Genomic DNA, 24,329 nt, shown 5'->3' with positions numbered 1-24,329 from the left:
TAACCATCATCCTGTCAAGAAAATGTATTCCAAATTCTAAATATTTGTATATATTTTTTAAAATCCTGATTTCAGCTCAGTTTGTTTTTCCCGATGTGCTGTTTCAAATGCAGCGACACACATCTAAGTCCTTCACTGTTGCGCAAACTGAACAGCAACACAGCTGCCAGAACATTCTACACAATTGGACACTTTTGAATACCTGCGACCTTGGGGGGAACCTTTTCGCACTGAAGGAACTTTTCACCATACTGTTCTTCAATAATAAGATCTGGCTGCAGTTCCATTTTCTGATTAGACGTATTTTTGCTTTTTGCAGTTTTATCGAATGGGCGTCCCTATTGAGAATGTGCCCACCGAGCTCAGTGAGGAAAGCAGTAATAACTGATTTGGTGCATTGTGAAACTGGTTATGTGACTAATGTTGATGTTTGTTGTCATCTTGTAGTTGTTCCACACATCACGGATGCTATTCAAGAATGGGTAGTGCGGCAGGCACGCATTCCTGTTGATACCGATGGGGCGGAGCCTGAAGTGTGCGTTATTGAGGTAAAAATTGAGGAAATATTTTGCAATCTGTAGCATTTGCCATACCCAGGATGTTGGAAAATGCTTCAGGACTGGTCAGTTGCTTCTTTTGAAGTATTGTTCAGGCACTTTGCAGAGCGGGAGGCCCCATAAACAACAAGAATAGCTAGCTCACTGGACTTTTAGGGGTTTTGGGAGGAATGCTGGCCAGGATTCCAGGATAATTCCCGCTGTTTGAATGGTGCCGTGGTATCCTTTTAATATTCCTGAAGAGGAATATCTGGCTTCTCTGAAAGAGAGCACCTCTGTCAATGCAGCACTCCCTCAGTATTGCATTGAAATGTCGTAATTTGTGCTGGAGTGGAGCTTGATTCAACAGCCTTCTGACTTTTATGACAAGAATGCTACCAGCTGAGCCAGGAGGGTGGGTAATTGTGAGCTGGCCTTAAATATTAGAGCTAGAAATTATTACTAATCTTTATTATTGTCACAAATAGGCTTACATTAACACTGCAATGAAGTTACTATTAAAATGTCCGAGTCGCCACACTTCAGCGCCTGTTCGGGTACACAGAGAGAGAATTCAGAATGTCCAATTCACGTAACAGCATATCTTTCGGGACTTGTGGGAAGAAACCGGAGCACCTGGGGGAAACCCACGCAGATACGGGGAGAACGTGCAGACTCCGCACAGTTACAAAGTTGATACCTTCATGTACCCAAACAGGTGCCGGAATGTGGCGACGCGGAGATTTTCACAGTAACTTACATTGCAGTGTTAATGTCAGCCTACTTGTGACAATAATAAAATGGTTACAGAAAGGTAACTTCAGTGGGTGAATTATAGTTTCCCTCCCATCCCCTGGTAGACACCAACAGCTTGTAAGGGTAATTGTATTTACATCATTGACACTGTGGTGCTTCTTCCAAATGGCAATCCTTTGCAAGCCCAGACGGTAATTGACAGTGTTGTCATCCATAGATAATCAGTTTTCAGCAGTGTTGAATGGACAGTGAGCAGGAATCCTTGCTGATATTCTCTAATATCACCATTATTAGCCATGAGGCACTTGAATCCCATTCTGACAAAGTATGCACAAGATTGCGCCTTTCCCCAGTCCTCTCCCTAGACCTGTAGTGTACAGTTTTGGGGAGAGGGGTATATTGTCTAGAATCACAGTGGACAACCCCTGGGGAGGGGGGGTATGCTCTCTCTCTCGTCAGCGTGCTGCCTAGGTTGGTGGGTGCTTTTCTGCACACTGAGGGAAAAGTAAGTCAGAGTTTTCAAAGGCTTCTCATTCTAATATACTCTTCACAGAGCCAGATTGGCAGAAGCCTGAGAATTGGTGCCATTGGTCAGCGTATGAGGATTGGAGATGTAAAGAGAGGTCTTGCAGATGGAATAATGCAAAACGAAACAGACTTGCAGATAAGAGCAATAGGCGACTTGCTCCTGACTCGGTCAGCAATCAATGCAGACTCAGTTTAAATATGTGACTTGATTTTCAAATATATGTGACTCTTCTAACAATATCTTCTCTCTACTTAGCTGGGTGGGACCGTGGGAGATATTGAAAGCATGCCTTTCATTGAAGCATTCCGGCAGTTCCAGTTTAAAGCCAAACGAGAGAATTTCTGCAATATTCATGTCAGTTTAGTTCCTCAGGTGAGTTCTTGGATTGTGAAGCTACATTAGTATTCACGATGCATCTGGGTCTTTGTCAATACAGAACACAGTGGGCGGGATTTTCCGTTGCCCGACGCCAAAATCGTGTTCGGCGATCGGGCGGAGAATGGGCTCCAACGCCAAAGTCGGGGCCGGCGCCGTGCAACAGCATTGGCGTGACATCGGCAGGCCCGCCCATGATGCTCCGCCCCGATGGGTCGAGTTCCCGACGGCGCGGGAAACGTGTGGTCTCAGCCGCGTGAGAACCCGGCATGGCGGCTACAGACCGTGTCCAGCGGCGCCACACTCAGCCGGGATCCATGCCCCTGACCGGGGGCTTCTGTGAGGGCTGGGGGGACTGGTGGGGGGTGGCCAGTGGGTGGGTTGTGGGGTCGCAGATGGCGCCATGTTGTACGGCGCGACTGCTGCAGGTTATCAGCCGTGCGACTGCTGCAGGTCGGCAGCCGTGTGCCTGCCCGGGCCGGGACCCAACCATTTTCAGCACAGGAGGTGGGCGTTTCACCGAGCGCCAATGCCAGCCCTTCTCCGGTCCCAGAATTGGTGAGGGTTTCACACCAATTTTTTGGTTGTAAAAGACCACATGTTCCGCTGGCGTCAGCAATTAGCCGCTGAAATGGAGAATCCAACCTTCTGAACTGCTGGTATTTGAGTTTTGGGAGGTTCTGTATATTGTTACTGGGCTGAATATTGCTTTCAATGGCTTTATTAGACTTGCAGTTGACTAGAGCCTTTCTATGTGTTTCTGCATGGCACGTTGCTGTCACCAACCACCCAATGATAGCAGCATCCTCTATAGGCCATATGGGGACTGTGTGACCAGGGCAAGCAACTGTGCCTCTCCTTAACCAATCAGATTGAATAGTTGTTGTTAATGAGCAGCAGGATCTCTGAATCAGAAAGTGTTTGTTACAATTGTGAACTGAATGTAAAATTGATTATAGAAAGCAAAATAAAGAAAGATTTGTTTAAGAGACTGAAAGAAAAATTGAATGTTATTTACTTTTTTACGTCTTCAACCATATTTAAAAGCATAAGGAATGAGACACTACATTTGCAAAATTTAATGTTCAGTGCAACAGTAACTTCTGGCAGTTAGCTGAGACTTAACATGACATAAAAAGATTCTTAGACTGGAATAGATGAGCCCCAAGTTTAGTGGTGGCTTTAGTCCATATTTGGTCAGTGCAGGAATCTTCAACTCTTCATTTGGGGCAGCACGGTAGCATGGTGGTTAGCACAATTGCTTCACAGCTCCAGGGTCCCAGGTTCGATTCCCGGCTTGGGTCACTGTCTGTGCGGAGTCTGCACGTTCTCCCCGTGTGTGCGTGGGTTTCCTCCGGGTGCTCCAGTTTCCTCCCACAGTCAAAAGATGTGCAGGTTAGGTGGATTGGCCATGCTAAATTGCCCTGAGTCTCCAAAATTGCCCTTAGTGTTGGATGGGGTTACTGGGTTATGGGGATGGGGTGGAGGTGTGGGCTTGGGTAGGGTGCTCTTTCAAAAAAGCCGGTGCAGACTCGATGGGCCGAATGGCCTCCTTCTGCACTGTAAATTCTATGATTTGAATGGAGAGCCAGACAGTACAATACCTTTTTCGTATAGGTTTTGGAAGAGCAGCACATTTCTGACAGCACCTTCCATATTTTTGCATTTAACTGCTCGTGTGGTTGCTTGAAGTTGCTGTCCAACTTGTAAATACCTAACAGGAAGCATTGTTAACCTTACAGCTATTTCTAAAGCAAAATCCCTCCCAATCTGTAGGAAAGGTTTGATGTGCTGGAAAAAGAGTTTAGTTTTTCCAGTGTAATTATAATTGTTCTTTTCCTTCCTGCACACTGTCCCTGACTGACTGAGAGTGGCCTATCTGCTTCCAGGTTCCTGGCAATGCCCCTTTGATACAGGTATGGCCATTAGTACAAACAAAAGTACAGTGAGCATTACACATCCTGGGCGGGATTCTCCACTCCCGCGCCAAAGTGGCCGCGCCGTCGTGAACGCCGTTGAGGTTCACGACGGCCCCGATCCCGACCGATTCAGGCCCTGACAATGGGCTAGGATCGGGGCCGCGTCATCTACACACGCCAGGCCTTGTCGCCCGCGTAAAGGCGGCGCTGCATAACTGGCGTCAACCCGCGCATGCCTGGTTGCCGTCCTCTCTAAGTCCGCCCCGCAAGAAGATGGCGGACGGATCTTGCGGGGCCGCGGAAGGAAGGAGGTCCTCCTTCAGAGAGGACGGCCCGACGATCGGTGGGCACCGATCGCGGGCCACCCCACATTTGAGGTACCCCCCCGGTGTTGGATCTCCCCTCACCCCCCCCCCCCCCCCCCCCCACCCGCAGGCCGCACCCCACAGCATTCGCGCGCTGTTCCCGATGGCAGCGACCAGGTGTGGCCGGCGCCGGGGGGAACCCGCCGTTTTGGCCTGGCCGCTCGGCCCATCCGGGCCTGAGAATAGCGGGGGTGCCGGAGAATCGCCATTTTGGGTGTCTCCAGCGATTCTCCGGCCCGCGGAACTCGACCGGGCCGTTCCAGCCGCTTGGGAGAATCGCGGGAGGGCGTTGGACCGGTGTCCCGGGAAATTTTGGCGGCCCAGGCGATTCTCCCAACCGGCGCGGGAGTGGAGAATCTCGCCCCCTGCCTTTCCTTTAATCTAAGCAGAGTTTCTCCAATGCAAGTAAAATGTGAAATTCAACTAAAACACTGGGCACCAAAGAGAGTGCAATGGAGGCAGGGTCAATCAAGGTTTTTAAAAGGAAATTGATTATCATCTGAAAGGGAAGATTTGCAGGGTATGGGGATACAAAAGGGGATTGACACTAGATGAATTGCTCCTCCTGGAGGGCCAGCACACAAACAGTGGGCCAAATGGCCTAATCTGCTGTAACCATTGTATGAAAATCAAAATTACAAATTTTTCCAATTATGTTTCCCTATTGTTTCCTTTCCTGAATTGTTTCCCTTTATGACTCTAGTTTAAAAAAACCTCTCCCTCAGGAGATTATATAGCTGGAAAATGTCTAGCCATAATGCTCCAGCAATCTGATGGATCGGCCAGTGCTTTCCTGACGAGGAATTTTCTATGCTCTGAACGTTGACTGATCACCCTGGGGTAAAATTGCATGGGCATGGGTGGTATACCAGAACCAATTCTAAGCAGTCATGCATCATGTAGAGCAGTGTTGTACTTGTCCACAGGAAGTAACACAGTTCAGCTATTTCTCTCCATGCGTGCTTTTGATTCTTGAAATTCTCCACCCCAGAGGGATGTGGATGTCCCATCATTAAGTATATTTAAAGCTTAGCTAGATGGATTCTTCATCTCATGGAATCGAGGGATAGGGGGCGCAGGCAGGAAAGTTGTGTTGAAGCAGAAGATCTGACCCATTGAATGGCGGAACAGGCTCGATGGGTCATATCTTCTCCTGCTTCAATTTCTTATCAGGAGCTGGAAGCCGAACTGATATTTTGCCACTCCTTAATTGGATGGGTGCTTGATGGGATTAAACTTGTAGGACTGCTGGAATAGAGCGGGAAAGTAGACTGTCATTTGTAATGACTATGGTTCTGAGCTCAATTGACGCACCCTCACGCCTGCCTGAGCTAATTCAGCAGAAACCACTGATTAAGTTGGGAATTTGGATGGCTGAGGGTAATATTTGTTCCAATAGGTTGTGTGTGTAATGAAATGATGTGGCTGTTCTCTGTGTTTTGAAGCACAAAGGGCGGGGTTATCTAGTTATCTGATTGTGATGAAGTGGTTGAGAAAATTGCTCAATCACCATTTTTTTATTTTAAATGTTAAATATGAAAATGTTACAACTTCCAACAATACTAGATTCTTGTTCAGTTGCCATTTATGTTCTTGATTTTACTGTGGATAGCATACTGCACATTCAAAATACTTGATTATTTGTTTCAGCCAAGTACAACAGGAGAGCAAAAAACAAAACCAACACAAAACAGCGTTCGGGAGCTTCGAGGACTCGGCCTATCTCCAGATTTAGTAAGTTAAAAGTAATATCCTGCCCCAAGCAGTCTACCTAATGTAATTGGGAGTCTCCTGCTCTAATCAGTCGACCTGTGGAGTCAGTCACTCCACAGGCTGAGTCACGGTTGGTGAAAAATTGCAGGCTTTAGCTTTGAAAATACAGGCAAATTATCAACTCCTCAAATAACCTTTCTGACCTTACTAATCGTAAAAAACGTTAATCATTTTCAAAGTTATTGAAGTTCAGTGGTGTATTGTCTGAAACCCAGTTGTTTGAGTTCAAAGAAAATCAACTGGCAATGAAGACCTGTTCCTTTGCCATAGATCCAATGATTTCACTATTTTAGGCAGAGGAGAAAAAACATTTGAGTTCACACCACTCCCTCTTGACTACAGTTTGTATCAAGCACAGCAAATTCTCACTTAATCAGAAGAATAGACGATGCTCTCTCTCTCCCAACCGGCACGCATGTTGGTTTGGCAAATTCCAAGTGATAATGTGTTATTGTTTTAGCAAGAGAAAGGTTAGAAGCTGGATTGTGAGGAAAGACAAATGGAAAGGAGTTGGAGAGACAAAAAATGGAATGAAGCAGGGGGGGGGGGGAAAGAGGCAAAAAAGGAGGGACTGAGAAAGGCCAAATTGAAGATGAGAGGGGATACAGAACTGAGGGAGGGAACACTGGAGTACACAAAAAAGAAGATGTAGGTGTGCGTGAGAGGTACAGACATGAAAGGAAGGAGAGATGCCAACGGATAAGTGAAGGAGGCGAGAGACAGTAATTGAATGGAAAAAGAGAAACAAAGAAGTAAAGCAGTAGGAAGAAGTCTGGTTTAAAAAAAAGAGTTCCATACAAAATGTGACTTGTCATTATTCATCACTCTGATTACTTTTGGACTTTGCTGATGAATCTGTCACCATCTCAACAAATTCACCATAACAAAATTACTAGTTTTTTTTTGTACTGCTTTGGATTGCTGATGTTTAGTTTTTAGTAATGGGGTTGAGTCAGAGGGTTGGCATCGAAAGTGAGAGTTGAAACTCTCAATCCAATGATTTGGTAAATGTAACTTGGAACACTTCACACTAAGTTACGTTCATTCTTCCATTGTTGCTTTTACGTTTTTGCTTTTTTTTTTGTTGTGCTTATTAAGTTGAAGAATGTCTGTGCACATTTCTTTTTTTTCCAATTAAGGGCAATTTAGCTTGGCCAATCCACCTACCCTGCACACCTTTGGGTTGTGGGGCTGAGACCCACGCAGACACGGGGGAATGTACAAACTCCACACAGACAGTGACCCAGGACCGGGATCGAACCCGGGTTCTCGGCGCCGTGAGGCAGTAGTGCTAACCACTGCACCACCATGCCGCCCTCACATTTCTGATTATATAGTGATAGCATCAAACAATCTGCCTTCCATGGACCTTCCCATAGTAAAGTACTGTCTACCGATAGTAGTTCAAAACATTTTTATTGTATTGCATCAGCTCACAAGAATTAGCGCCAAGAGAGTGAATACACACTGTTGACTTGTCATCCACCCCACAGATATATCAATAAAGGCAGCAATAATTCTCCTTTGGTCGAGGTGTACGTCTGACCGTTAAACTGTGTTTCTTTTGTTGCCTAAAATGTTTCTGTAGATTGTCTGCCGGTGTACAACTCCCATGGAGAAGTCTGTAAAAGAAAAGATCTCTATGTTCTGCCATGTAGAACCTGAACAGGTAAAATTAAAAGCAGACGTTATTCAATGGCGAAAAAGGTCAGATGCTGGAAATCGGAAATCAAAAACAGAAATGCTGGGAAATTTCAACAGATCCAGCAACATCTGTGGAGAGAGAAATCAGAGTTACTGTCCAGAAAATTCCGGCCACTCCCGCCGGTGGGATCTTGCAGTCAGGCCGACGGCAATAACCTGCCACGGGTTCCCCGGCAGCAGGGGGTGCATTCAACGAGGAACCCCGTTGGAACCAGAAAATCCCGCCGCTGGTGAATGGCGGGCTGCCTTTGCCTCTGCGAAACACATCACGGGAAAATCCGCCCAGCATTTAAGGTTGATAACCATTTTCCTAATGATAAACTCAACAGCCTGAAATATTAATTCTTGTAAATCTCTCCATAGATGTTACCTGACATGCTGAGTGTTTCCCAGCAGTTTAGTGACTTGGTTACAATAACTTACTATTGTGAATGCTGTCACTTTTTGAGGCTGGTTAATTAAACCGTAATACTTCCAACGATCAAATTCTTGCATTCTCCTCTCTCTGAATGTTGATCGGAGTAGTGGGTGTAATACAGTAGGATGAGTCTTATTGGAGGACAAACCATTGAGATTGGGTTTATATTCCACACCAGCTAGACACTAGTGCCGAAGCTCTTTAGCAATTCATGCTTCATACTGTCCACGCAGTGTCTATTTTTTATCTGTTCGTGGGATGTGGCAAAAGCAGGATTTAATGCCCACCCCTAATTGCCCTTGAGTTGGTAGCGGTGGTGAGCCACCCAGAAATGAGGTCATTTCAGAAGGCACATGAGATTCAAGTACATCACTCTGGATCTGGAGTCATGGGTAGGCCAGGGCAGTTTTCACAAAGTTCCGATCATTTCTAATTCATTATTAGTGCAACTGGCAATTTATTCGAATTTTATTTTAATTAATTGAATTTAAATTCCCCTAGTTGTTGTGATGGGATTTGAACATCGGCTCTGGAGTATTTGTCCAGACCTCCAGGTTACTCGTCCAATAACATTAACACTTTGCTACTTACCCCATAGGGTTTTAAATGTTGGAAAATGAGAATGCCAGTATCTTTTTTCCTTCAGAACAAGGAATGCTTTCTGCCTACGGAGCCACTGTTGTATTTATTACTCAGTTGACAGAAGTGATACTGACGTTTGTGCTGGATGAACAGCATTGTTCCAGTTATTCACTATTAGACCAATGGATGTCAAGTAACCATGATTTAAACCTGGCAAAACTTCAGTGAAGTCAAGTTAGAAAGAGGACAGTTCAGTTCAAAAGTCACCGGAAAGTCACCAACTGTAGCAACATGTGTATATGTTCCTGTGAAGTGTCTTGGAGAGTTTTTGCTACAATAAAGGAATTGTGTAAATTCACGTTGTATATTTAGCTTTTTCAATGTCGAAAAATGTACCAGAACACGTTGCACAGTGTAAAAGGACACCTTTATTCATGAAGGCCCTGCCTTCTCAACCTTGTCCCTCGCCTGAGGTGCGGTGATCCTCAGGTTAAACCATCACCAGCCAGCTCTCTCTCTCAAAGGGGAAAGCAGCCAATTGTCATCAGGGTCTATGACAACTTTATCTTGCCTTAAAGGTCACCATAAGGATGAGTAAGATTTTTGTTTTGGTCTTTATTTATTTTAGAGTACCAGCTCACAGTTGCCATCCAGATTGGTATACGTGACACTAATCAATGGGCACATTCGGAACTAATGCCTAATTTCATGGTTTATAAAGCTTATTTGAATCACAGCTATGGTTTGAGTAGCAGTAGTGCAAGGACCCACCAGGAAAAAAATCAAACGAGTGATTCAACCGGTTCTGAGGAAGAGTCACATTGGACTCGGAAAATTGTTGGCAGGGTCTGTGTAGCGGCTCAAAGGAAGAGGAATCTAATAAAGGGCAGAGCTACCTGTAGAAAAATCTCGCAAGATATTGTTCCTGAAATGTTCTTTAATTTTCTCAATATAATCAATTTGAAGATAAATCTAGATTTTTAAAACAAATTCTCCTCCCATAAGGTTTTGTGAATGCTACTTGAAATGTTTGCCGAATGAAGTGAAAGTATCCAAAGATATGCAGATTAGGCGGATGTGCCATGCTAAATTGCCCCTAAGTGTCCAAAAGGTTAGGTGGGGTTACGCGGGGTTCAGGCGGGAGCCTGAATGGGGTGTTCCTTCGGAGGATCAGTGCAGACTCGATAGGCTGAATGGCCTCCTTCTGCACTAGGATTCTGTGTTTATAGGCTGCTTCTCCTGTCTGAGGCATTTCTAACATTGAATTTCCAACTCTTCCTGTGGTTTGGTATTCTACAGTCTAGTGTTGTATATACATGGTATTTACTTACACCAGCATTTCTCTTTAATTACCTTCAATAGCTCTGTTTGATTTTAGGTCATTTGTGTGTATGATGTCTGTTCCCTCTATCGAGTCCCCTTGTTACTTGAAGCTGATGGTGTTGTGGGGTATTTTAAGGACAGACTCAACCTGGAATTTGAAGCTAAGCCGAGAAGACTACTAAACAAATGGAAAGATATGGCAGATAGGTATGGTAACACTCTCTCTCAGTCTGTAACAATTTACTGTAAAAGGATACTTTCATTTGAGGCAGTAACAGGCTTATTTCCTCACAAATGGATTTGTCATTTCTCATTTTGTGTGCTAAGTGTAGGGATCCAGGGCTTCATTGCGTCAACTTTCAACTTTGGTATGTCCACACGACTTTGATATGTTTGAGGCTGATTAATTTGCCTTTTAATCATTGATATCATGAGCGTCCTTCAAGAAAAACAATTTAGTAAAGCGATGTAAGGAGTCATCAACAATGCCATCAAGTGGAACTTCCATCACTTTACTGATGATCAAGAGATGGGGTGGTAATTGACTGGGTTGGATTTGTCCTGCTTTTTTGTGTGGCACTTACTCGGTAATATCCTGCTAATTGATGCTTGGTTTCGGTTCCGCCAAGGCCACTCAGCTCCTGACCTCATTACAGCCTTGGTTCAAACATGGACAAAAGAGCTGAACTCCAGAGGTGAGGTGAGAGCGACTGCCCTTGACATCAAAGCCACATTTGACCAAGTGTGGCACCAAGGAGTCCCAGCAAAACTGGAGTCCGTAGTAATCAGGGGAAAACTATCCACTGTTTGACGACATAGCTGACCCAAAGGAAAGTTGTTGTTCGAGGTCAATCATCTCAGCTCCAGGGCATCACTACAGAAGTTCCTCGGGGTAGGTCCTAGGTCTAACTATCTTCAGCTGTTTTATCGATGACCTTCCTGTCATAAGGTCAGAAGTGGGATGCGAATGTTCACTATTCGCGACTCCTCAGATACTGAAGCAATTGATCCCTCTATGAATATCCAAATGCAACAAGACCTGGACAGTAGCAAGGCTTGTTGAAAAATGGCATGTAACATATACAGAACATAGGGAAGTTAGGAAGTAAGCTGAAAAGTAGGACCTCCAGTGTAGTGAACTCAGGATTGCTATCAATGCCACGTGCTAGTCAGAATAAAAAGAGCAGAATATATCAGCACGTGCTAGTCAGAATAAAAAGAGCAGGATATATCAGATGAATAAGTGTGTAATGTGAAAGGAATTATTGGCAATCTAGTTGTGCAAGACCTCTTGGAGATGAGCGGCCATAATATGACAAAATTCTTCATCAAGATGGAGAGTGAAGTAGTTGATTCTGAGATTAGAGACCCGAAACTTAAAGGAAACTACGATAGTATGAGGCGCGAATTGACTATGATTGATTGGGAAGTGTTGCTTAAAGGGATGACGGTGAATGGGCAATGGCAAACATTCAGAGAGCACATGAGTGGAGCAGGTGGAGTGGTTAGCACTGCTGCCTCACGGCGCCGAGGACCGGGTTTGATCCCACCCCGGGTCACTGTCCATGTGGGGAATGCACATTCTCCCCATGCCTGCGTAACTTTCACAACACAAAAGATGTGCAGGGTAGGTGGATTGGCCATTCTAAATTGCCTCTCAATTGGAAAATAAAAGAATTGGGCACTTTAAATTTGTGAAAAAAACAAAAACAGCGCGTGGATGAACTGCAACAATTGTTCATTCATGTCTGCCGCAAAAATGAAATGGGAAAGGTGACCAAACCATGGCTTTGGGAGGCAGTGACGTAGTGGTATTGTCAGTGGACTAGTAAATCAGAGACCCAGAGTATGCTCTGGGGACCCAGGTTCAAATCCCGTCACTGCAGATGGTGAAATTTGAATTCAATAAAAATCCGAAATTTAAAAAGTCTAATTGTCGGTTGTTATAAAAACCCATCAGGCTCACTAATGTCCTTTAGGGAAGGAAATCTGCCGTCCTTACCTGGTCTGTCCCACATGTGACTCCAGACCCGCAGCAATGTGGTTGACTATTAACTGCCCCAGGGATGGGTAATAAATGCTGGCACAGCCTGCGACGCCCACATCCCAGGAACGATTTTTTAAAAAATTACAAGGGAAATTAGAGATTGTATTAGATCCAAGGAAGAGACATATAAATTTGCCAGAAAATACAACACCTGAGGATTGGAAACAATTTAGAATTCAGCAAAGGAGGACAAAAGGATTGATTAAGAAAGAAAAAATAGAGAATGAGGGTAAGCTTGCAGGGAACATACAAACTAACTAAAAGTTTCTTCAAGTACGTGAAGAGAAAAGGATTGGCAAAAACAAATGTAGGTCCTTTGCAGTCAGAAACAAGGGAATTTAAAATGGGGAACAAAGAAATGGGTGATCAACTAAATACATACTTTGGTTTTGTCTTCACAAAAGAGGACATCAATAACATACCTGAAATGTTGGGGAACATAGAGTTTAAGAAGAGGGAGGAACTGCAGGAAATCACTATTAGTAGGGAAATGGTATTGGGGAAATTGATGGGATTGAAGGCCTATAAATCCCCAGGGCCTGATAATCTGCACCCAGAGTATTTAAGAAAGTGGCTCTAGTTGGTGGTCATCTTCCAAGATTCTGTAGGCTCTGGAACGGTTCCTAAGTATTTGAGAGTAGCTAATGTAACCCCACTGTTTAAAATAATCTTTATTGTTACAAGTGGGCTTACATTAACACTGCAATGAAGTTACTGTGAAAATTCCCTAGTCGCCACATTCCGGCGCCAGTTCGGGTACAGGTGAATAATTCAGAATGTCCAAGTTACCTAACTGCACATCTTTCAGGACTTGTGGAAGGAAACCGGAGCACCCGGAGGAAATTCACACAGACACGGGGAGAATGTGCAGACAGTGACCCAAGCCGGGAATCAAACCTTGGACCCTGGCGCTCCGAAGCCATAGTGCTAACCACTATGCTTCCTTACTGCCCAGGGAGGTAGGATAAAACACGTAATTATAGACCACCTGCATCAGTAGTGGGGAAAATGCTGGAGTCAATTTTAATAGCAGACATTGGAAAACAGTGGCAGGATCGGACAGAGTCAGCATGGATTTATGAAAGGGAAATCATCCTTGATGGGTTTACTGGAATTCTTTGAGGAATTAACTAGTAGAGATGATTAGGGGAGCCAGTCAATAGTTCATTTGGCCTTTCGGAACGGTTGGCCAAATCCACACTTAAGAGATTGGCGTGTAAAATTAAAGTGTGCGGGATAGTGTATTGAGATGGATCGAAAACTGGTTGGCAGACAGGAAACGAAGAATCGGAATAAACTGGTCTTTTTCCGAATGGCAGGCAGTGACTACTGGTATACCGCAGGGATCGGTGCTAGGACCCCAGATATTCACAATATATGTTAATGATTTAGATGAGGGAACTAAATGTGAAATCTCCACAATTGCAGATGACACAGAGCTGGGTGGGAGACTGATCTGTGAGGAGTTTGCAGAGATGCTTTAATGCGATTTGGACAAGCTGAGTGACTGGGAAAAAACATAGCAAGTGCATTATTATGGGGGTCAGTGTGTGGTTATCCACTTCGGTAGCAAAAACAGAAGGCAGATTATTATCTAAATGGCTGTAAATTGAGAGGAGAATGTGCAACAAGACCTTGGCATCCTTGTACACCTCTCACTGAAGGTAAGCATGCAGGTGCAGCAGGTGGTAAAGAAAGCAAATGGTATGTTGGCCTTCATAATGAGAGGATTCGAGCACAGGAGCAGGGATGTGTTATAATTATTATATAGTTCTTTGGTGAGACCACACCTGTACAGTTTAGGTCTCCCTATCTGAGGAAGGATGTTCTTGCTATAGAGGGTGTACAGAGAAGGTTTACCTGACTGACTCCTGGGACGGCGCGACTGATGTATGAGGAGAGATTGAATCAATTAGGATTAGTTTCGATGGAGTTCAGAAGAGTGAGGGGGGATCTCGTAGAAAAATACAAAATTTTAACAGGATTAATCAGGGTAGATGCAGGAAGGATGTTCCCGATGGGAGGGGGGGGGGGGGGGGGGGGGGGGTGGGGATGTCCAGAGCCAGGGGTCACAGTCTGAGGACACGGGTTAGACCATTTCAGACTGAGATGAGAAACTTCTTTACCCAGACAGTGACGAGCCTGTGGAATTTGCTGCCAAAGAAAATAGTTGAGGCTAAAACAATGTATTTTTTGAAGAAAGAGTTATATATAGCTCTTGGTGCTAAAGGAATCAAAGGACGTTTGGGGGGAGAGGGGAGAGTGAGGGGGGGGGAGGGGAAGGCGAGAACAGGCTACTGAATTGGATGATCAGCCATGATCATTATGAATGGCGGAGCAGGCTCAAAAGACCTATATTTTTCTACGTTTCACACAAGGGTGAGGCAACAAGAGAGGCATCTCCCAACAAGAGAGGATTTAACCATCGTCCCTTGACATTCAATGGCATTACTATCGTTGAGACCCCCACTATAAACCTGCTGAGTGTTACCATTGACAACAAACTGAATTGGACTAGCCATATAAATACTGCGGCTACAAGAGCAGGTCAGAGGCTAGGAATCCTGCAGCATGTAACTCACCTGATTCCCAAGGCCTGTCCACTATCTACAGGGCACAAGCTCAGAGTGTAATGGAATACTCTCCACTTGCCTAGATGAGTGTAGCTACAACAACACTCAAGAAGCTTGCATTCAGGAGAAAGTAGCCTGCTTGATTGGCAACCCATCCACAAACATTAATTCCCTCCACCATCGATGCACAGTGGCAGCAATGCACTGCAGGAACTCACCAATGCTCCTTAGACAGCACCCTCCAAACCCATGATGACTACCATCAAGAAGGACAGAGGCAGCAGACATTACGAGCACGGTGGACAACAGGTTGTGGTGTACCTGGATTTCCAGAAGACATTCGACAAGGTGCTGCACAAAAGTCACAAGATAAAGGTGCACGGCGCTGAGGATAATGTATTAGCACGGATAAAGGATTTGTAAACTAACCGAAAGCAAAGAGTGGAGATAAATAGATGTTTTTCTGGTTGGTGATCAGTGGCTAGTGGTGTGCCTCCGGGATCAGTTTTGGGGCCTCAGTTGTTTGCAATTTACATAGATGATTTGGAGTTGGGGACGAAGTGTAATGTGTCAAAGTTCGCAGATGACACTAAGATTAATGGTAAAGTGTGCAGAGGATACTGAACGGCTGCAGAGGGATATAGATAGTTTAAGTGAGTGGGCAAGGGTCTGGTATATGGAGTAAAATGTTGATAAATGTGAGGTCATCCATTTTGGTAAGAATAACAAAGGAACAAATTGCAGCATGCTGCTGTGTATAGAGATCTGGGTGTCCTTGTGTGTGAATTGGTTGGTTTGCAGGTGTAGCAGCAATGAAGAAGGCAAATGGAATTTTGTCCTTCATTGCTAGAGGGATGGAGTTTAAGAACCAGGGAGGTTATGTTGCAGCTGTATAGGGTGCTCGTGAGGTCACACTTGGAGTACTGTGTACAGTTTTGGTCTCCTTACTTGAGAAAGGCTGTACTGGCACTGGAGGGGGTGCAGAGGAGATTGACTAGGTTGATTCCAGAGCTGAGAGACTGAGTAGACTGGGACTACACTCATTGGAATTTAGAAGAATGAGGGGGGATCTGATAGAAACACAACATTATGAAGGGAATGGTTAAGATAGAAGCAGGGAGGTTGTTTCCAGGGTGGGTGAAACTAGAACTAGGGGGCATAGCCTCAAAATAAGAGGGAACAGGTTTAGGACTGAGTTGAGGAGGAGGAACTTCACCCAAAGGGTTATAAGTCTGTGGAATTCCCTTCCCTGTTCAGTGAAGCAGGTGAGGCTTTCTCGTTGAATGATTTTAAGGCAAAGATAGATAGATTTTTGAACAGTAAAGGAATTAACGGTTATGGTGAGCGGGCGGGTAAGTGGAGGTGAGTCCACAAAAAGATCAGCCAAGATCTCATTGAATGGTGGAGCAGGCTCGAGGGGCCAGATGGCCTACTCCTGCTCCTAGTTCTTATGACATATGAGAGCACCACCACTTGTTGGTTCCACTCCAGGTCACTCACCATCCTGACTTAGAAATTTGGATTCCCAATTTGCCAAATCGAGACTAACACCCCAGTTCAATTCTTGAGGAAGTGCAGCACAGTTAAAAAGGCCATCTTTCAGAGAAGGCGTTAATCTGAGACCCTGTCAGCCCCCTCAGCTGGGGATAAAAAATTCCATGGTGTTAGTCATAAAATTGCACAGGAGTGTTCCTGGTTTTCTTGACGTACAAATTAACTGCTACATTTCCCAGTATCACAACAGTTGCTTCACAATTGGCTGTGAACCCCCTTCGGGGAAGTCCTGAGGTTGCAAAACGTAAATCCTTTCTTTTAGCCAGATAAACTGACTTCCTCTCTCGGAAGACCCAGCACCATATTAATTTATTCGTATTAAATGTTAAGCTTGTATATTTTATTCAGCTGTTCCATTTCTGTGACCATTTTTCTATTTTCTCCCTTCCAAATTGCAAAAACTGAAAACAGGTATGATCGCACATTAGAAAATTGCTCCATTGCGCTGGTTGGTAAATATACCAAACTCTCTGACTCGTATGCCTCTGTCATCAAGGCTTTGGAACACTCTGCTCTGGCTATTAACCAGAAACTGGAGGTCAAGGTGAGTCAAGTAACTCTTCTACATCTCGTCATTGTATTTCTTCATAACGGTAACAAATTGAGCTGAATGGATTTTTAAAAAAAGGATGCCTTACAGAGGTTTTGAAACAAAATCATATTTTGTCAAAGGTTATGTTACTGGATGACCGATAGCTCTTAATACGACCTTTAAGGTAAGTTCTTAGAGAACAATATTTTTTTCAGATGAAAATTTAATCTTGTTTGGCATGAACCTTCTCACAATTTTCATGGATGTAGATATTTTATATGTTGCAGTAGAAAAAGTGGATGTAAAGGTGTCTAAAATTAGAATATGGTAAAGAGGGGGGGCAGACAGAGAGAGAGAGAGGGACAGAGAGAGAGAGAGGGACAGAGAGAGAGAGAGAGGGACAGAGAGAGAGAGAGAGGGACAGAGAGAGAGAGAGAGAGGGACAGAGAGAGAGAGAGAGAGGGACAGAGAGAGAGAGAGAGAGGGACAGAGAGAGAGAGAGAGGGACAGAGAGAGAGAGAGAGGGACAGAGAGAGAGAGAGAGGGACAGAGAGAGAGAGAGAGGGACAGAGAGAGAGAGAGAGGGACAGAGAGAGAGAGAGAGGGACAGAGAGAGAGAGAGAGGGACAGAGAGAGAGAGAGAGGGACAGAGAGAGAGAGAGAGGGACAGAGAGAGAGAGAGGGACAGAGAGAGAGAGAGAGAGGGACAGAGAGAGAGAGAGAGGGACAGAGAGAGAGAGAGAGGGACAGAGAGAGAGAGAGAGGGACAGAGAGAGAGAGAGGGACAGAGAGAGAGAGAGGGACAGAGAGAGAGAGAGGGACAGAGAGAGAGAGAGGGACAGAGAGAGAGAGAGGGACAGAGAGAGAGAGAGGGACAGAGAGAGAGAGAGGGACAGAGAGAGAGAGAGGGACAGAGAGAGAGAGAGGGACAGAGAGAGAGAGAGGGACAGAGAGAGAGAGAGGGACAGAGAGAGAGAGAGGGACAGAGAGAGAGAGAGGGACAGAGAGAGAGAGAGGGACAGAGAGAGAGAGAGGGACAGAGAGAGAGAGAGGGACAGAGAGAGAGAGAGGGACAGAGAGAGAGAGAGGGACAGAGAGAGAGAGGGGGACAGAGAGAGAGAGGGGGACAGAGAGAGAGAGGGGGACAGAGAGAGAGAGGGGGACAGAGAGAGAGAGAGAGAGAGGGACAGAGAGAGAGAGAGGGACAGAGAGAGAGAGAGGGACAGAGAGAGAGAGAGGGACAGAGAGAGAGAGAGAGAGGGACAGAGAGAGAGAGAGAGAGGGACAGAGAGAGAGAGAGAGAGAGAGGGACAGAGAGAGAGAGAGAGAGGGACAGAGAGAGAGAGAGAGGGACAGAGAGAGAGAGAGAGGGACAGAGAGAGAGAGAGAGGGACAGAGAGAGAGAGAGAGGGACAGAGAGAGAGAGAGAGGGACAGAGAGAGAGAGAGAGGGACAGAGAGAGAGAGAGAGGGACAGAGAGAGAGAGAGAGGGACAGAGAGAGAGAGAGAGGGACAGAGAGAGAGAGAGAGAGGGACAGAGAGAGAGAGAGAGAGGGACAGAGAGAGAGAGAGAGAGAGGGACAGAGAGAGAGAGAGAGAGGGACAGAGAGAGAGAGAGAGAGAGGGACAGAGAGAGAGAGAGAGAGGGACAGAGAGAGAGAGAGAGAGGGACAGAGAGAGAGAGAGAGAGGGACAGAGAGAGAGAGAGAGAGGGACAGAGAGAGAGAAGGGACAGAGAGAGAGAGAGGGACAGAGAGAGAGAGAGGGACAGAGAGAGAGAGAGGGACAGAGAGAGAGAGAGGGACAGAGAGAGAGAGAGAGGGACAGAGAGAGAGAGAGGGACAGAGAGAGAGAGAGGGACAGAGAGAGAGAGAGGGACAGAGAGAGAGAGAGGGACAGAGAGAGAGAGAGGGACAGAGAGAGAGAGAGAGGGACAGAGAGAGAGAGAGGGACAGAGAGAGAGAGAGGGACAGAGAGAGAGAGAGGGACAGAGAGAGAGAGAGGGACAGAGAGAGAGAGAGGGACAGAGAGAGAGAGAGGGACAGAGAGAGAGAGAGGGACAGAGAGAGAGAGAGGGACACAGAGAGAGAGAGAGGGACAGAGAGAGAGAGAGGGACACAGAGAGAGAGAGAGGGACACAGAGAGAGAGAGAGGGACACAGAGAGAGAGAGAGAGGGACACAGAGAGAGAGAGAGAGAGAGAGAGACAGAGAGAGAGAGAGAGGGGGACAGAGAGAGAGAGAGGGGGACAGAGAGAGAGAGAGAGAGGGGGACAGAGAGAGAGAGAGAGAGGGGGACAGAGAGAGAGAGAGAGAGGGGGACAGAGAGAGAGAGAGGGGGACAGAGAGAGAGAGGGGGACAGAGAGAGAGAGAGGGGGACAGAGAGAGAGAGGGGGACAGAGAGAGAGAGAGGGGGACAGAGAGAGAGAGAGGGGGACAGAGAGAGAGAGAGGGGACAGAGAGAGAGAGAGGGGACAGAGAGAGAGAGAGGGGGACAAAGAGAGAGAGAGGGGGACAGAGAGAGAGAGAGGGGGACAGAGAGAGAGAGAGGGACAGAGAGAGAGAGAGAGGGACACAGAGAGAGGGACAGAGAGAGGGACAGAGAGAGGGACAGAGAGAGAGTGAGAGAGACAGAGAGAGAGAGGGGGGGACAGAGAGAGAGAGAGGGGGACAGAGAGAGAGAGAGGGGGACAGAGAGAGAGAGGGGGACAGAGAGAGAGAGAGAGGGACAGAGAGAGAGAGAGAGAGGGACAGAGAGAGAGAGAGGGACCGAGAGAGACAGACAGATCGGAGGAGAGGGAGGGGTGGGAGGGGACAGAGCTGGGAGAGGGGACCGAGCGGGCAGACGGAGGGGGCAGAGGGGCGAACACGTGGAAACAGGGGAGGGGGTGAGGGCAGAGAGAGTGGGCGGGCAGGGAGTGGGACAGACCGAGGGTGTGACAAAAAAAAAATTAGAATATGGTGAATCTCTATCGCAGTTGATATATGGGATTGGAACATAAATTCAATAACCTAGCAGTATTGAAGAGATTGCCTTTTTGATTATTTGTTATATGATGCCCCATGATTAAGAGAATATATATGGGAAAAGCAAAATATACCAAGTCCTCACTTAAAGTGCTGTTTATCTTCTGGAAAATCACGACTTTGCGTGGGTTCCCATAGGAAGCAATTTTAAAGCTGGACTTGGGTTATTCCGGACATCTGCTCAGAAGAAATCGCTTCTCGGCCTTTTGGCTAAGATCAAGTGTAGTATCATTTGATCGAGGGAAGCTGAGGATTTCGATGTCGATCGTGGATTAGAGAACACGGAAGGATTGAAGTCGTCAAAGAGGAAACGTTTGGAGCTCGGCTGCTATTGGTGGATTTACATGCTGGCCTAAACCAGAGGTTTAGGCCTAACGCCGATACAGTTCAGACTCAACGTACGAGCTATGGATGCAGCTGCATCCCGACCACCAGGCTGGGGAGTGCAAAACACTGTCCGAGTCACAGTGAAGAAAGCGGAAGGGGAGTCACCTGTGGACCGGAAATTCTTCATGAAGCGGGTGCTGCTCGAGTGTTGTGGGTTTAAAGCAACAGATATCTTCTGCTTGCAAAACTTCCCCAACAATGGATATTTTGATGTCACCTTTAAGAGTGTTGCAGCATGCATCAAATTCTTGAACGTGTTCAAGGAAAAAGGTAACCAGAGTCCCCTGTCTATCCTGACTGCGAGCCTTGGTTTACGCTACCGTCGCAGCAAAACCGGGGTGTTACACTGCACATGTAAAACCCCCACGTCCCCGTGTCTGATGTGCTCACGTTCCTCGCCAGGTACGTTGAGCTGAAAAGTTACCGCGTGCAATTGAAAGACACCTTCGGCATCTGGACAAGTGAGCACCAGATCAAGGTGACGCTGAGAACAGACGGCGATGGAACCATCCTGCATCCCCCCTCCAGTTTCGCCATTGGAGGAAATCGTGGCTACCTCTACTACGTGGGACAGCCACGAGTATGCCCACACCTGTGGCAAAACGGGGCAAGTTGCCGCAAACTGCAATGTCACCTTCTACAAAAACTGCAGGCAGGAGGGATACATGACTAAGGACTGCAAAGAAGACAAGTGCTGCAACCTGTGTGGGGAGGCCGGCCATCTTTACAGGGCCTGCCCAAAACGCGGGACGACATATGCACAGATCATCAGCAGCGGAGTTAAAAAGGCGACCAGAGAGGAGGTTCATACACCCTCCAGCGACAAAGACACCACAGCACAGAATGCGGAAAAGCAACAGAAGGGCCCTCAACAAAAAGGGGAGGCCCCAGCACGCCCTGACAACCCAACCCCAGCCTCATCTGACGAGGAACACTCAATGGAAGAGGATGAGACAAAGAATAAAGAGCCCTGGGAAACAGTGAACAGGGACAAACGAAAGAGGAAACAAAAAAACAAACTGAAGAACCCCCCGATGGGGAGTGGCAAAAAGCGGCACCTTTCAGCCAGTGGACTTAGCGCCGACACCTCCTCCGATGAGGGAAAACAAGTCAAGAATCGGCCTCAAATAAAGAGGCAAAGCACCACTGTGGAACGGGAGGCACAGACCCCCCAGACCACAGACCGGGAAGAAAATAAAAACACGCCGAGACAATCAACCTCTGGCTCATGGGAACAGCAATATGACCAACGGCCACCAAACGCCGGACATCGAAAACAAGGTCACAGACCAACCCCCGAAAGTAACAAGCAGCAACAACCCAGGCGAAGACCGGCCTGCAACCCCAACACCCACTGACTGCCACAACGGACGCCAGGGCTACACCACCCCCCCCCCCCCCCAAAATGCATCTGCATCAAGTTCACGGGCCAGTGCGGACCAGGACAGCTTTCTCAGCCCTGCAACTGTGCAACAGTTTGCGGGCACCACCGGCATGCTGGGGAACATCCAACAGCTGGAACAGCCAACTGTATAGACTCTGGACTCTTGAGACTGGTAAATCTACCTTTTTATAATGGGTTTTAAAATTGCATCCATAAATGTGCGAAGCATCAAAGATACTTCGCGGTGTGTAGCCACACTCAACTATTTAGCAAATGTGAAAGCTGACCTACTGTTCCTGCAGGAGTGCGGAATTCCGCACCTCAGCAACTACAGGCGCTGGTCGAGCTGGTGGTCCCACGGGCCATCCATCTGGTCAGGAGGAAACGACTGCCGCTCCTCCGGCCTGGGTATTCTGCTGCGGAGAGGCAACTTCACCAGCTCCGACGTTAAGGAGGTGGTGGGCGGGCGCCTCCTTGTAGCAGACGTCAAATACAAAAACACCCTCTCGGACTTATTAATGTGTACGCCCCGGCCGTAAAAAGTGAGCGGCTGGCAGTCCCTCAGCAACTCGCACTGCTGTTGGCCACCTCCAAGCCTGTCATTCTGGGCGGTGACTTCAACTGCATCATCGATGAGGCTGGACGATCCGGCAGAGCCGACAGCAAACTAGACGCTACGTCCAGACACCTGATGGAAACGGTAAAATACGCCAAGCTGCTCGACGTCTGCAGCAACCCTGCAGACGGAGCGCAGCGTAGATACACATGGTCACGGCCAGACGAGTCCGTCCGCTCCAGGATAGACTTTTTTGTGTCCCGTGCTTTCACGGTCAGGTCCACCGACGTAAGGCCGGTGTTCTTCTCTGACCACTGCCTCCTACTGGCCGACTGCCACCTGCAGGAAAACCAGGGGTTAGGCAGGCGGACATGGGAGCTAAATGTAAAACTGCTGACCCCTGAGAACCTCGAGGGACTCAGGAGGGATTACAAAGGTTGGGGAACTATGAAACCCCTCTTTGAGGCCCCACATCTCTGGTGGGAAGCAATCAAGGGGAATATAAAAAGGTTTTTCATCCTCAAGGGCGTTCAAAAGGTGAGAGAGAGACGAGGGGTCCTGTCCAGGCTTCAGAAAAGTATGCAGAATTTGCTCCAGCTGCAGTCGATGGGGGTGGATGTCAAGGAGGATCTCCAAGAGGTGAAGAGCCAGCAAGCCTCGCTCTACACCTCGGAGGCCTCCGAGGTTATCTTCCGTTCCAGAGTCCGCTCCGTGGAGCAGGATGAAAAGTGCTCACGCTTCTTCTTCCAAAAGGTGCACAGAGAGACCTCTGTGATCAGCAGCCTGAAGGAAGAAGATGGCTCTGTAAAGTCATCGCAGTCTGACATCCTGAGGATCAGCCAATCCTTTTATGCCGGACTGTATGACCTGAAGCCAACAGATAGCACTGTTTCCCAGACCTTCCTGTTGACTATCACGGAGGTCATAGGCGACAGCGAGCTGGAAAACCTGGACAAACCACTAACTCTGGATGAGCTGACAAAGGCCGTCAAGTCCTTCGAGACGAGTAAAACTCCCGGAAGCGACGGCTTACCGGTTGAGTTGTATTCGGCTCTGTGGGACTGGATGGGCCCAGACCTGCTGGAAGTGTACGAGAGTATGCTTCTGGAAGGCAGCATGTCAGAGTCCATGAGGAAAGGCATCATCACCCTCCTCTACAAGCAGAATGGGGAAAGGGAAGAAATTTGAAATTGGCGACCCATTTCACTGTTGAATGTGGATTAAAAAATTCCAGCCAAGGTCATCGCCAATCGGGTCAGGTCTGCTCTGGAGTCGGTGATCCACCCTGACCAGACCTGTGCTGTACCCGGCAGGAAGATTTCTGATAGCCTCGTGCTACTCAGGGATACGATCGCCTACGTGCAGGACTGGAGGGTGGACACCTGCCTCATCAGCCTTGACCAGGAGAAGGCTTTTGACGGAATATCGCACACCTACATGATGGATGTGCTCTCCAAAATGGGGTTTGGGGAGGAATTTGCAATTGGATCAAACTGCTCTACACCAACATCTATAGCGCAGTCTCAATCAATGGGTGGGAATCAGAAAAGTTCCAGATCAAATCCGGAGTCAGGCAGGGCTGCCCTCTCTCCTCTGGCCTTTTTGTATGCTGCATAGAACCTTTTGCCGAGTCAATCAGGAAGGATCCGGTATAAGAGGAGTGACGATCCCAGGCAGTGGAGGCACACAAGTCAAGGCCTCCCTGTACATGGACGACGTTGCCGTCTTCTGCTCGGATCCTGCGTCTGTACGCAGGCTCTTGACCACCTGCGACCAGTTTGAACTGGCCTCGGAGCCAAGGTAAACTGGCAAGAGCGAGGCCATGTTCTTTGGGAACTGGGCCGACCGGGTCCTTTGTCCCCTTCACTCATGTCAGATTACCTGAAGGTGCTGGGGATATGGTTCGGAGCTGCTGGGGCGTGCACCAAAAACTGGGAGGAGCGCATAGCAAAGGTAAGGCAGAAACTGGGCTGGTGGGAGCAACGCTTCC

At 47.2% G+C, this 24,329-nt stretch overlaps 1 protein-coding gene and 1 long non-coding RNA gene across 10 annotated transcripts in view; both read left to right on the top strand.

The window, feature by feature from the left end:
• LOC140411725 (CTP synthase 1) overlaps positions 1-24,329 on the top strand; it is a 97,250-nt gene that overhangs the window by 11,738 nt on the left and 61,183 nt on the right. For 8 of the 9 annotated variants that reach the window (XR_011940988.1, XM_072500737.1, XM_072500734.1 and 5 more), the window contains 7 exons: positions 448-548; positions 2,077-2,193; positions 4,086-4,112; positions 6,131-6,214; positions 7,842-7,922; positions 10,336-10,487; positions 16,866-16,998. Coding sequence is in view for 8 of the 9 variants with exons in the window: in XM_072500737.1 (XP_072356838.1) it covers positions 448-548; positions 2,077-2,193; positions 4,086-4,112; positions 6,131-6,214; positions 7,842-7,922; positions 10,336-10,487; positions 16,866-16,998 (695 nt within the window). In the remaining variant the exon portion in view is untranslated. The remainder of the gene's footprint in view (positions 1-447; positions 549-2,076; positions 2,194-4,085; positions 4,113-6,130; positions 6,215-7,841; positions 7,923-10,335; positions 10,488-16,865; positions 16,999-24,329) is intronic. The other variant, XM_072500740.1, reaches the window with a different exon arrangement.
• Positions 7,929-9,311, top strand: LOC140411828 (uncharacterized). Its single transcript, XR_011941045.1, has 2 exons — positions 7,929-8,251; positions 8,974-9,311. It is a non-coding gene; the product is annotated as an uncharacterized lncRNA (long non-coding RNA).

The sequence above is a fragment of the Scyliorhinus torazame genome, chromosome 1 (genome assembly GCF_047496885.1).
Source record: "Scyliorhinus torazame isolate Kashiwa2021f chromosome 1, sScyTor2.1, whole genome shotgun sequence".
NCBI lineage: Eukaryota > Metazoa > Chordata > Chondrichthyes > Carcharhiniformes > Scyliorhinidae > Scyliorhinus > Scyliorhinus torazame.
Note: the sequence above shows the minus strand (reverse complement) of the source record. Positions and strands in the feature narration are given on the sequence as shown.